The following is a 12,916-nucleotide window of genomic DNA, read 5'->3' as shown; positions in this document are numbered from 1 at the left end:
TTTTGATTCCCAATCCTCCCGCTTGCCAACAAGTGCAAATGTGGACATCCAAGTTATGACTGGTTAGAGCCCAACCAGACGAATAAGTAACATCATGATAAATGGAGAAAAGATTGTTGTCATTTTACTTGGATCCACAATCAACACCCATGGAAGCAGCAGTCAGGAAATCAAAAGACCCCTTGCAATAGGCAAATCTGCTGCAAAAGACCTCTTTGAAGTGTTGAAAAGCAAAGATATCACCTTGAAGACTAAGGGGCGCCTGACCCAAGCCATGGTGTTTTCAATCGGGTCATATGCATGCGAAAGATGGACAATGATTAAGGAAGCCCAGAGAAGAATTGACGCCTTTGTGAATCGTGGTGTTGGCGAAGAATATTGAATATACCATGGACTGCCAAAAGAAGGAACAAATCTATCTTGGAAGAAGCACAACCAGGATGTTCCTTAGAAGCAAGGATGGCAAGACTACGTCTTACATACTTTGGACATGTTATCAGGAGGGATCAGTCCCTGGAGAAGGACATCATGCTTGGTAAAGTACAGGGCCAGCGAAAAAAAGGACCCTCAACAAGATGGACTGACACAGTGGCTGTAACAACGGGCTCAAGCATAACAACGACTGTGAGCATGGCGCAGGACCGGACAGTGTTTTGTTCTGTGGTACATAGGGTCGCTATGAGTCAGAACCAACTCGACGGCACCTAACAACAACAGAGCCCGAAGGGATGAAGAACGTCTGCTCTGTGACTGACGGTACTTCGAATTCAATCCAAATTATATGTACTTGCCTCAGCACGTCTGTCTTTCTCACGGCGATTCGCATGCTAAAGTGTGTTTGCCAAGCTTGGTTTCATTCCTCGTTTATTTGACAAGTATTTATGGGGCACCTGTTATGTTAGACACTGGGCAGTGGACACAAATGACAACTTACAGAGCAGTGGCCTGGCCTTCCACAGAGACCAGGAGACCCCACTGGGGGCAGTAACATTCTGATCTCACACACTGGTGGTAAGAACTCACCTGCCTCCCCACTCTGGATGGCCTTGTTCTTGAGATTTTCAGTGAAAAGTTTCTGAATCTGTGTAACGTATACCCTTAAAGAAAAATACAAACAAAAAATCCAGGATTTATTATAAATATTTTTCTCCAAATGCAACATGTATCATTTGCGTGTAAGCTCCCCCAAAGTACCCGCTAATCAATCCTGTTGTATCTTGCCCTTTGGAAGAGTTTACTCAGGTCATCGTTTATTTGCCAATTTTATAAACTGTAGGCGCTGTCAGATGGCTGACTCAACGTGTTCATTCCTGTTTCCACTTTGTGGATAGGCCTTACGGAGGAGTTATTTGAAGCTGCTTAAATGGTACCTCTGAGCCCTGGAGACTCAGTGGTTAAGAGCTCAGGCTGCTAACAAAAAGGTTAGCAGTTTGAATCCACCAGCTGCTCCATGGAAATCCTATGGGCAGTTCTACTCTGTCCTGTAGGGTTGCTATGAGTTGGAATTGACTCAATGGCAGTGGGTTTGGTTCTGGGTTTTAAACGGTACCTCTTTTGGTGAGTGTCTAAAACAAGGCCTGGCATGCAGGGGCTCAAAAGATATACTGGAGACAGGAATAGTTCTGCTACTTTCTGGGACGTTAACTCACCAACGCTGCTGTTTAGAGGTCATTCAGGCCCCAGCCTCAATTTGTCCAAAAACTGAACTCAGAATCTACCCCTACCCCACCCTGCTCCTCTGCCTGGCCCCCCTGTGTCAGGAAATGCCACCACCAGCCTCCAGCTGCCTCAGCCAGGATCCTGAGCGTTACCAGTCCGATCTACTCACCTAGATTCACTAAATATCTTTCGAACTCATCCATCTCTTTTCACTCTTTTTGCTATAACCTTCATCCAAGCCACCATCCAAAACCAGAACAATAAAACCCACTGCTTTCGAGTCGATTCTGACTCATAGCGATGCTATAGGACAGAGTAGAACTGCCCCCACAGAGTTTCCAAGGCTGTAATCTTTACAGAAGCAGACTGCCATCTCTTTCTCCTGCAGAGTAGCTGGTGAGTTCGAACCGCCAACCTTTTGGTTGGCAGCCAAGCACTTTAACCTCTGCGCCACCAGGGCTCCTTAAGTCACCATCACCTTCCCCCTAATCACTGCCACAGCTCCCAGCCTCCAGCCCTGCTCCCCTCTGACCCACTCCCCACACTGCAGCCTAGAGACCATCTGAAATGCAAATCGCATCATGCCTCTCTCGGCTGAAAATCCTTCAGGTCTCCCCAGGGCTCCTCAGGTAAAGTTCCAACTCCTTGGAAAAAGCCACAAGACCTCCTGATGTCTGTTCTGCTTCTCTCTGCACCCTCAACTCTCAACACCCCTTACTCCAGCCCTTCTCGACCGCCTGAACCCACTGTCTCGCTTCCATTCTCTGCTGTGTGCTGCTCTCTCTGCCTGGAGTGCTCTCCTCCCCTTCTCTTCACTTGATGAGTTCTCCTCATCCTTCAGTATAAGCTCAGTGTTGCTGTCTCTGAAGGCTGTGTTCAGTGGCCCCCTCTGCTCACTCTGGGGTTGTGCCCATTAAGGTCTTTTTGTCGGGTCTTGTGCTTGTCTATTTGCTTGAGTGTCCTCTGCACCAGGCTCTGTGTTCTGGAAAGATAGATACTGTGTTTGTTTAACACGGCACCAGTCACCCCAGCACGAGCCACCATGCAGGTGCACCATCAATATCTGTTGAATGAACGAAGGACGACGTAGATAAGATGCTTTTCCATAAAGGCCATGTACTCATCATACTCAGCAAGGAAATAAAACAGTATTTGAGTCACATATTCACAGTCTAATGACTGTCATCTCAAGAAAGCCAACCATCCAAGGAACACTTGATGATGACATCTGTCTGGGTAATGCAATGTCAACCTTGCCAGGCTGTTTTCCAACGATCCCAGGGGACCTCACCGGCCAGGGGCGTGGAGGGGGGTGTGGGTGGGGGCCTGTATCCAGAATAATATCACCTACGTGCTGCCCTTTCCAAGGGGAGAGGGTGGCTACAAGTGACTCAGTCTCAGGAAGGAGGTGGGAGCTTCAGTTGTTTATCCAAGAGGAGGAGTGAACCTGACTCAAGCCACCCTTAATCCCCCTGGTGGCTTGTGTCACACATCTGGGGACAGCTGACTGGGGTCAAGAGCTCAGACCGTGATCTCAAAATGGAGCAATGGACTTTGGAAAATATGGGGCAATGCCATGAGCTCAACCGCCCTTACAAACATCACTGTCATCGTCAGCTGAGCCAGGAGGTGCCAGACAGCAGAAGTAACCACGATGACCGCTCCTGGGTGTGATGGGTGCTTGGCAAGATGTATCATTTATCACGAGGCTCTGCAGACCCCAAGGCCTGGCTTTTATTTTAGGAATGTGGGAAAGGCTAATGAACTGAATGGCATCTGTGAGTTGTCTCTTCTCTGGGACTAGAGATGGTTGTTGTGTGTTGTTGAGTCGATTCCAGCTCATGGTGACCCTATATGACAGAGTAGTACTTCCACATAGGGTTTCCTGGGCTGAAATCTTTATAGGAGCAGATCGCCAGACTTTTCTCCCGAGGAGAGGCTGGTGGGTTCGAGCCATCGACCTTTCGGTTAGCAGCTGAGTGCTTAACCATTGCACCACCAGGGCTCCTTTGGGACTAGAGACTAGTTGGGACTAAATGGCTTGTGATGAAGCAGCATGAGGGGATGTTGGGATGTGCTGTTAGGCTGGGAGCTCACTCCCCTTAGTTGTGACCTATGGCAAAGAAAGGAAGAGGGGGAAGGGAAATTTATTCATGTGTCTAGTGGATGTATGGACTTCCTGCAGCAACCAGCAAACCAGTGCTGCTGGTGTGGTACTTTGAACGTACAAAACTCCAGATTGATTTATTTCCTGGATAGAGTCACTCAGACGTGGGCCTGGATCCCAGTCCTTCCGTTTCCTAGCCCCATGACCCTGAACTATCCTCTTGGCTTCTGTGTGTTCCTCCGTAAGACGGAGACAATGACCCATGTTGCTGGAGAGAAGTAAAAGGGCAAATGCTTATGAAATGCTTGGCACTCAGCACACACTCAGTTACATTTCGCGTTCATTTGCCTTCCCTGTTAATATCTTCATTTTAGATAATAGTCCTCAAGAAGCCTGACTTAGTTTGGGCTCCCCTCAAAGCAGACCTTGAGACAAGGATTTGGGAACAAGTAGGGTTTTGTGGGTGATGGCCCCAAGAAGCACAGGTCAAAAAGTGAAGGAGTGAGTCAAGGATTAAAGAAAAAAACAAAAACAGTTGTCATCAAGACAATTCCAACTCATGATGACCTCATATGTTGCAAAATAGAATTGCACTCCGTCAGGTTTTCAAGGCTGTGACCTTTTGGAAGCAGATCACCAGACCTTCCTTCCTTTTGGAAGAACCTCTGAGTGGATTTGAATCTCCAACGTTTTGGTTAGTAGCCATGTGCTTAACCCTTTGCACCACGCAGGGACCCAGTGAGTCATGGATAAACCACACCAAACCCGTTGCTGTCAAGTTGATTCCAACTCATGGTAACCCCATGCATTATGGAGTAGAATTGCTCCATAGGGTTTTCCTAGCTGTACTCTTTATGGAAGCAGATCACCAGACCTTTCTTCTGTGGTGCTGCTCAGTGGGTTTGAACCACCAACCTTTAGGTTAGTAGCAAACCGTTTGAGCCAGAGATAGGAGGATGCTAATCAAGAATGTGTTCATGAGGGGTCACTGCTGAGAACAACTGGGACTCAACCCCACTGTGTGGGAACCCTCGGAGAGACTGCGTAGGTCACATCTCAGAAGTGTTCCAATGAAGGGTGAGGGGTGGTTATCCACCAAACCTGCCTCTCATTGGTTGAAGGTCACTCCTGCGTAGGAGGGGTTAACTCTTGGCATTCCTCACGCCTGTCCTGTGCTCAAGCTAAACATACTCCCAGAGCCAGAGAACACCATCAAGCGGAGGAAGGGTAGGTTGAGGGGATGGGGGCCAGGAAGCGACATCAGCTACAGAACCCAATTTCTGGCTGCCATATTTGGCCATGTAAGAACCACTGCAGACTTTTGCTTTCACCTCGCCAGCTTCTATTCCCTCCTCTCTTAGCAACAGCCCCCAATTTCATTTGGACACCCACCCTCTCCCCGACTCTCAGACCATCAGGTTCAGGTACAGCTTTGCCCTCTGGTTTTAAGACCAGGCATCTAACCCAAGCGTAAGCTATTTAGTGCACTGCATCTTACTGGCAGCAACAAGTGCTTTAGGGATGCGCAGGTGACTACTTGGAGCTAATGAAATGCAGTAAGATTTCTCTCCCCCTAGACTTAAACCAGGAGCCCTGGTAGCGCAGTGGTTAAGCTCTCGGTTGCCAACCAAAAGGTCGGCGGTTGGAATCCACCAGCTGTTCCTCAGGAGAAACACGTGGCAGTCTACTTCCGTAAAGATTACAGTCTTGGATCGCTATGAGTCGGAATTGACTCAATGGCAATGGGTTAGTTTTAACCCTGAGGGGAAATAAGATGGCAACAGTCATCCAGCCCTACATCAAGGCTGAGAAGAGAGGCCATAAAGGGAAGATAGAGCCAAAGGATGGTGAGAGATGGAATCTCAGGGGCACCATTGACCTCTGAGTCCAGCTGAGCCTGAAGCTCACCTCCCCACTAGCCTTTTTAATTATGTGAGCTAATAAATCCCTTTTTTATGCTTAAGTCGTTTGGCTTGGGTTTTCTGACCTCTCACCGGGACTCCTGTCTGATGCAGGCATGGATACCAGAGGTCATCACCTCTAATCCCAGCTCACATGAAGCTGGTAAAAATCTAGGGGACCCATTTTTATACCCCTGCCCTTAGCGTGACCTCCTCCCACTCTCAGGGTGAGCTTGGTGTTGGGGAGAAAATCAGGCAGGTCACCCGCCGGGGAACAGGGAGGGCCCTGGCATCACAATCCTCCTTGGGGGAGTGGTCCACCCCTCAGCCCCGGCCTGAGACAGACCACTTCCCCTCCTGGACCTCTGTGTCTGAACATGCAAAAGAACCCAGTGACATTGCTTGATGGCTGTTTATATGTGCCAGACACTGTCCTAAGCTCTTTACAAGAATTATGCCATGTAAGTCTCAAAGCAACCTGATAAGGCAGTGTCCCCAGTTTACAGAGACATGAGCTAAGACACAAAAAGATCAGGCTCTTGAAAGGAAATCCGCATTTTCTCATGCTCACCCTCCCTTGCCCCACCCCCCACACGAGTCCCTGTGAAGATAAGCGTGACAAGGGGATCTAGATGGTCCTTGCCCAGCATCTCTCAGTGACCGCGCCGAGAGCTCGCCCGTCATGGCAGCCCACAGGCACTACAACCAGAAGGGAGTGGCCATCTGGGCAGCACCCAGGTGTGAACTCCTCAGGAGCACAATTATATCCTTGAAATAAGCTGGGAGCTAGCTTACACTGTGAGAGACTTCAAGCACTTAGCAAAACATAGCTTGGTCCAGCTCTTCTCAAAGTCAACAGCGCCCCCAAGTGGAAGAAGCAATCATAACAGCATCAATGACCATAACAGAGCTAGCTGGCTGGGGCAGGCTTAGAGAGCTGGGGTATGTTTTAGAGGCATGGGTACGTTGCATGGGGCCCTGGTGGTACAGTGGTTAAGAGCTTGGCTGCTAACCGAAACGTTGGCAGTTCAAACCCACCAGCTGCTCCACGGGAGATAGATGTGACAGTCAGGTTCTATAAAAATTACAGCCTTGGAAACCCTGTGGGGCAGTTCTACTCTGTCCTATAGGGTCTCTATGAGTCAGAATCAACTCGACAGCGGCTGGGTTTGGCATGTTGCATAAGGAACACTGACGGTGTAGTGATTAAGCGCTCTGCTGCTAACTGAAATGTTGGCAGTCTGAACCCACCAGCTGCTCCAAGGGAGAAAGATGTGGCAGTCCACTTCCGTAAAGATTTACAGCCTTGGAAGTGCATGGGGCTGTTCTGCTCTGTCCTCTAGTGTCGCTATGAGTTGGAATTGACTGGACGGCAGCGGGGCATGTTGCACGGTGCAATTCCACACCGCTCATTGGCCTGGGGGCTGTCATCTGATAGTTACCTGGAGCCTGAAGGTTCAGTAGAGTTAAAGGAATAAGTCCTTTATTTTACTACCTAAATGGAATAAAACATTTATTATGCTGTTCAAGCATGCGAACATGAAATAAACCCCTTATTTTGAAGACAAAACGTAACTTCCTGTTTGCTAAAGAAAACCAGCTTCCTCCCCACCGATTCCTCCCGCTACCTCTGCCCACACTTTTTCCTTAGGATTGCAGAGCTTCTCTCAACAAAGAGATGGAGTATATTTCTGCCCCTTGAGTTCGGCTATGTGACTTGCCGTATGACTTGCCTTGGTTGATGGGATGTTCGTGGACGTGATGTGGCCGAAGGTTTGCAAAGCGCTGGTGCAGCTGGGCTTGGCTATTGCGCCTCTGCTATCTGAGCCTTACGTACCCAGGCTAGCCCACCGTCCCAGGAGGAGGATGAGAGGCACGTGGCGCAAACTGCGGAGCTGAGCGGAGCCTAGACCAGCTGAGCCCCAGGTACTGAGTCAGCAGCCTGCTTAGGGGGCCCACTCATCTCAGTACCCACTGTTTCCCAGCATCACAGAAGAGGGGCCAATGTGTAAAGCTTCTCCCTGGAAAACTGTGCCTGGACCAGTTCCATCATTTGTGTTGGAGCCGAGGTGAAAGATGGGGTTGTTGGCTGGCAGAGCACCGGGCTGGGGCGTCCCGACAACAAAATCATCACGATCAATAACTAAAACTGCTGTTCAGGCTGTGAAGATAATAGCTCCGTTTATTCAGCATCTACTCTTCGCCAGGAACAGTGCTGAGCATTTTCAATATACTGTCTGATTTATCTTCACGATAACTCTTCAAGGGAGGTGCTATTATGACCATTTCATAGATGAGAAAACTGAGGCTTAGAGAGGTTAAGCCACTTGCCTAAAGGTCACAGAGCCAGTGCGTAGAGGAGCAAGGATTCCAACCCCTTCTGATAGACTGCTTTTAATAGTCCTAACACACAGGACCCACTGCCCTTGTCCTCAAGTTTCTGTGCCCTGCCCTCCTGCCCCCCATCTCCCTCCTCCCCCTGGCCACCAGTCCCAGCTTAGCTCAGCGATTGCACAAACCAACATCTGGAGACCAACGTCCCTGCTCATCTGCCCAGCCCACCACGATCAGTCTTCTGGATCAGTTGCCAATATGACCAGGCCCAGCTCCCCCTCCTGCTTCCCTAGCCTGGCCTTGGTGCTAAGGAACACAATGACCGTTGGCAGGAACGCTAAGACTTCCTCAGGACTCTAACCAAACAAAATGTAAAAATAAATTTAAGGCTGCTTAATGCCATCAACCGTCAATGCCAATAATGGCAACTCATGGCAGGCGATGTTTCTAAGATGGGATCACCAGAGAACTTGGACTTCAAATCCAATGGATTTTTGTTCAATCAAGTGGGGTGGGAGGTGGAGGCGGCTGGGGGGACTGATGCAGGGCTGGCCCAGAGGTCTAGGGAGATAAAGTTGGTTATTTGCTCAGCAACCATAGACCAAGCAGCGCCCCTGTGCCAGCTGCTGCCCTGGGGTACAGCCCACACTCTGGTGGATTCGACTCTGACTTCTCACGGCAGGTACTGCCAGCCCAGGGAGAACAGGGGCATCAGGCCAGGTCCAAGGCACCCGGGAAATGAAGTGCCCCTCTGGAATGGGGTCCAGCTCTGTGTCCCCAGGAGAAGCAAGGGAGAACTCAGTGTGTAGAGAAGCGATATCCAGAGCATCATGGGACTGAGGGAGGATCCAGCTTCTCATGAATGGGAAGCCAATTGATTGAGTGGAAATGGGCATTTGTAAGAGGTGTTCAGAGTCCCTGGGTGGTGCAAATAGTTAACACACTTGGCTGCTAACCAAAAGTTTTAAAAAAATCAGTCACTGAAAACCCTGTGGAGCACAGTTCTACTCTGACATACATGGGATCACCATGAGTTGGAATGGACTTCATGGCAACTAGGTTTAAGAGGTACCCAAACGCTGAGTTGGATACCTAGGTTTTGTTTATCTACAAATCAGCTGGTCTCTGGATGATGTACTTATAACAGAATCCTGTTAGGGTCCACAGTTCCCAATGCTAGGAAAATCTAGAGAAAAAAAAGAATTTCTCTCTGCACTTTTATCACCACAACAGACGTTCTCAGAGGAAGTAGTCACTTCTGGTCCCGATCATCCCTTAGGAAGGAGCCAGAAGGGACCTTCTCTGCCCTCCACTCAGTGAGAGTGGCCTGGCCATTGGGCACCTCCCCAGGAAGGTGGCTCGCCCTGATGAGCCATCCCCTGCCGTGAGCCGTGGATTCTCCCTACCTATCGGGGCTCCTCAGAGCCTCATCGAAGTCTATGCTCAAAGACTTGCACAGCTGGGAAAGTGCCAGCAGGTCACCCGAGAAAGACTCTTTGGGGAAACGCCACCTGTTGGTTGAGCCAGCGATTCGGCGCTCCAGGCGAGGTTTCTGCTGTTTGGTAAACAAAGAAAGAGAGAACAGCTTTCTTTAACCTTATCTAAGTGCCAGATTTTCCAAATTATACAGTGGAAAGAAAAGAAAGACAAATTTTAAAATGCTGGTTAATTTTCAAATATCACCAATATTCCTCAGGGGGCATCTTTTCAAGGCAAATAGATTGTATTCAGTAGGCTGAGAATTTCAAGCTACAAAGTGATTCAGAATTTAGGATCTTGGACAGGAGGTGTCAGAGGCAAAAGGTCAGGGAGAAAGATGGTTTCTTTGCAGGTAGCTCTGAAGAAGCCACAAGCAGAGATGGGATTATACATCAAGAGCTGTTCTTTAGGTGTTCGTCCTAATACCTGAGGAGATCTTGTGCAGGAACTTGTTTTTTAATTGTGGTAAAATACACGTAACATAGAATTCACTATGTAAATAATTTAAGAGTGTGATCCAGTGGCATTTAGGGCACTCGTAACGCTGTGCGACCATCACCACTACCCGGTGTCAGGTTTTCATCACCCCAGAAGGAACTCCCAGACCCCTCCCCACCCTCTACCCCCAGTCCCTGGTAATTATCAATCTGCTTTCTGTCTTTATGGATTTGCCTATTCTGGATATTTCATATAAACAGAATCATACAATATGTGGCCTTTGGGGTCTGCTTCATTCACTTAGCATGATGTCTTCAAGGTTGTATGTTGTAGTATGAATCAGTACTTCTCTGTATTTTATGGCTGAATAACGTTCCATTGTATGGAATACTGCATTTTGTTTCTTCATCGGTGGATGGACATTTGGGTTGTTTCCACCTTTTTGCTAGTGTGAATAGTGTTTCTATGAACATTCATTTTTGTTTCTGTTTGAACCATTTTTGTTGGAATTCTTTGGGTATATACCTAAGAGTGGAATTGCTGGTTCATTGGGCAGGGACTTTTACCCAGAAATTTTCTTGAGATCCTGGGGCTTCAACAATTTCCTTAAGAGATAGGAAACTATGCAGCATGGATATAACCCTTGGACTTGAACCTAGCCAGAAAGCCTAACAAGGGAAAGAACGCCTGTGAGGCACCCCTAGGAATGGATGCAGCTGGTGCTCAGCTGCACCAGGCACCAGCGGAGTGGTGGGGACACCACGGGCCACGGAATGGAGGATCTGAGTTCAAATCTTGTTATTATAACTTACTAGTTGTGTGACCTTGGGCAAGTCATGTAACCTTCTGAGCTTTCTAGTTCTCATATGTAAAATGAGAATGATGACAATGATGGTGAGGATGAGGATGGTCATGATGGTGGTGATGGTGGTGATGACTGTGGTGTTGATGACGGTGATACCATCTTGCTTCCAGAGTTGTTAAAAGGATCAAATAAACATAAAGTTTGGGAAATGTGCCTTGGTATAGTGCCTAGAATATGGTGGGTGATTGAAAACTGTTTGTGGAATCTGAGTCTAGATGTAGTCCTGCTACAGTGTGAGACATGAATGATGGTCAGCTCGGACAGTGGACTGCACTGTTTTCCTGACAGTGCTGCCTGGACATACGCTTTCCAGCAGAGGTGGCCAAGAAAGGCTGTGGTCCTCCATGGTGCAGGATGGGTCCCCTTGTGGAAACTCAGCAATACAACCCTAACCAAGTGCCCCTTCTACTCACTGTTATGAAACCCATCTACTTACCCAATTCAACATTTTCATGAATGATAATGGAGATTACACAGGGGGAAGAGAAACTCCTGGAAGACAGTAAAGAGGTAAAGTTTAAATTTTAATAAAATTTTCAAAGGATCTCTTCAAAATATTATGGAGGAAGTTGGTCTAATGAATCTCTGTTTTGCCACAAAAGTAATAATGAAGAAGCCTAAAGTGTAGGTTATTTATCAAATCAAGAGAATATCTAAGTTTTTTTAAGTACATGAGTAGCAGACGATTGCTACTGGGGTTTGGAAGAGTGGCTCAAGAAAAGCAAAACAGGAAGTGGCCCATTCATTCACTTAACCAGTATTTTCTGTGCAGCTGTGATGAGCAAGGAAAGTCCTAGCTGTTTCTGGGGTAAGGCAGTAAGAAAACAACATGAGCCCCGCGTCATGGAGTTTCCTTCCCACCTGGGGAGGTCAGGTTTGCTTTCCTTTCTACCTTAATTATATTTTTATATTGCAAAATTAATATATGCTCATTGTAACAAGTGAACCAGTAAAATGATAGGTAAAGAAAAATTTAACAATAGCTGCATAATATTTCATACCATGGATGTATCATCATTTATTAAAATATTTCCCTGTCACTGAGGTTGTTTCCCATGTTTGACTCCTACAAACAAGGCTGCCATACACACACACACACACACACACACAAACACACACTTAGGTATATCTATAGTTGTCATCTAGAGCTGTTATTTATATCTGTATCTATATATGTCTGCTTATATGTTACTGCTTTCATTTCTATGAAATAAATTTTTCCAAAGGAGATTGTTACTCAGAAGACATGTATCTTTAACTGAAATAGACAACACCAACTCACTTTCCCAAAAGTTGTAGCAATTCTCACCCCCATCATCAATTTACTAGTGCTTTTCCCCACGTCATCTTCAGCACTAGGTATTACCATTAGGTTTATGTTTGCTAGTCTGGTGAATGACAAATCAGATTGTTATTTTAATTTGAATGTCCCTGACTGCCATTGTGGTTAAGTATTCTTTCATATAATGCTGCTTACATTTCCTTTTCTGTAAATTGCCTCATCATGAGCTCTCCCATTTTTGGGTTGGATTGCTATAGTCCCCTTAGCATTTTTTAGGAGCTCTTTATATGGCGGGGACACTAACCTTTTGTCTGCCATGCATGCTGCAAATATTTTCTCCAGTGTATCTCTTGTCTTTTCGCTTTGCTTATATTGAACAGATTATTAAATTAGGTATGGAAAACATATCAAATATATCTATTTTCCTTTGACTAACTCTAATTTAAAAACTTGCATATTGAATAGATCTATTTCCCTTTATGGCTAGGTTTCAATCTTGCTAAGAAGGCTTCTCCCACTCCCGGGTAATACACATGTACTTCTCTGATCTGTTTTGCACACTGGACGGAGTCAGAATGATCTTTCAACTCCCCAGCTTAAAACCCTTCACCAGCTTCCCACTGCCTTAGAATCAACTCCAAATGTTCAACATGGCCTAAAGGAATCTGAGAAGAACGTGACATTCTAAAACAGATCTTTCCACACCTGGGTGGGACACTGGCATCCAGTTTAGAGGGGGAGGGAGGCTGGGAGTTTGGTACCCAAGCTCCTGCTTTCTTTGACCCAATACCCATTGCCGTCAAGTCGTTTCAACTCATAGTGACCCTAGAGGACAGAGTAGAACTGCCCCA

At 47.1% G+C, this 12,916-nt stretch overlaps 1 protein-coding gene across 1 annotated transcript in view; it reads right to left on the bottom strand.

Annotated features, from left to right (window-relative positions):
• Nucleotides 1–11,696, bottom strand: part of BTBD16 (BTB domain containing 16) — a 66,389-nt gene extending 54,693 nt beyond the window's left edge. The window contains exons 1-3 of the mRNA XM_004374913.2: nucleotides 11,220–11,696; nucleotides 9,408–9,556; nucleotides 1,024–1,097 (exon numbers count right to left, since the gene is read on the bottom strand). Coding sequence (XP_004374970.1) covers nucleotides 1,024–1,097; nucleotides 9,408–9,556; nucleotides 11,220–11,237 — 241 coding nt within the window. The 5' untranslated portion in view covers nucleotides 11,238–11,696. The remainder of the gene's footprint in view (nucleotides 1–1,023; nucleotides 1,098–9,407; nucleotides 9,557–11,219) is intronic.
• Between the last annotated feature and the right edge of the window lie 1,220 nt (nucleotides 11,697–12,916).

The sequence above is a fragment of the Trichechus manatus genome, unplaced genomic scaffold (assembly GCF_000243295.1).
Source record: "Trichechus manatus latirostris isolate Lorelei unplaced genomic scaffold, TriManLat1.0 scaffold00031, whole genome shotgun sequence".
Taxonomy (NCBI): domain Eukaryota; kingdom Metazoa; phylum Chordata; class Mammalia; order Sirenia; family Trichechidae; genus Trichechus; species Trichechus manatus.
Note: the sequence above shows the minus strand (reverse complement) of the source record. Positions and strands in the feature narration are given on the sequence as shown.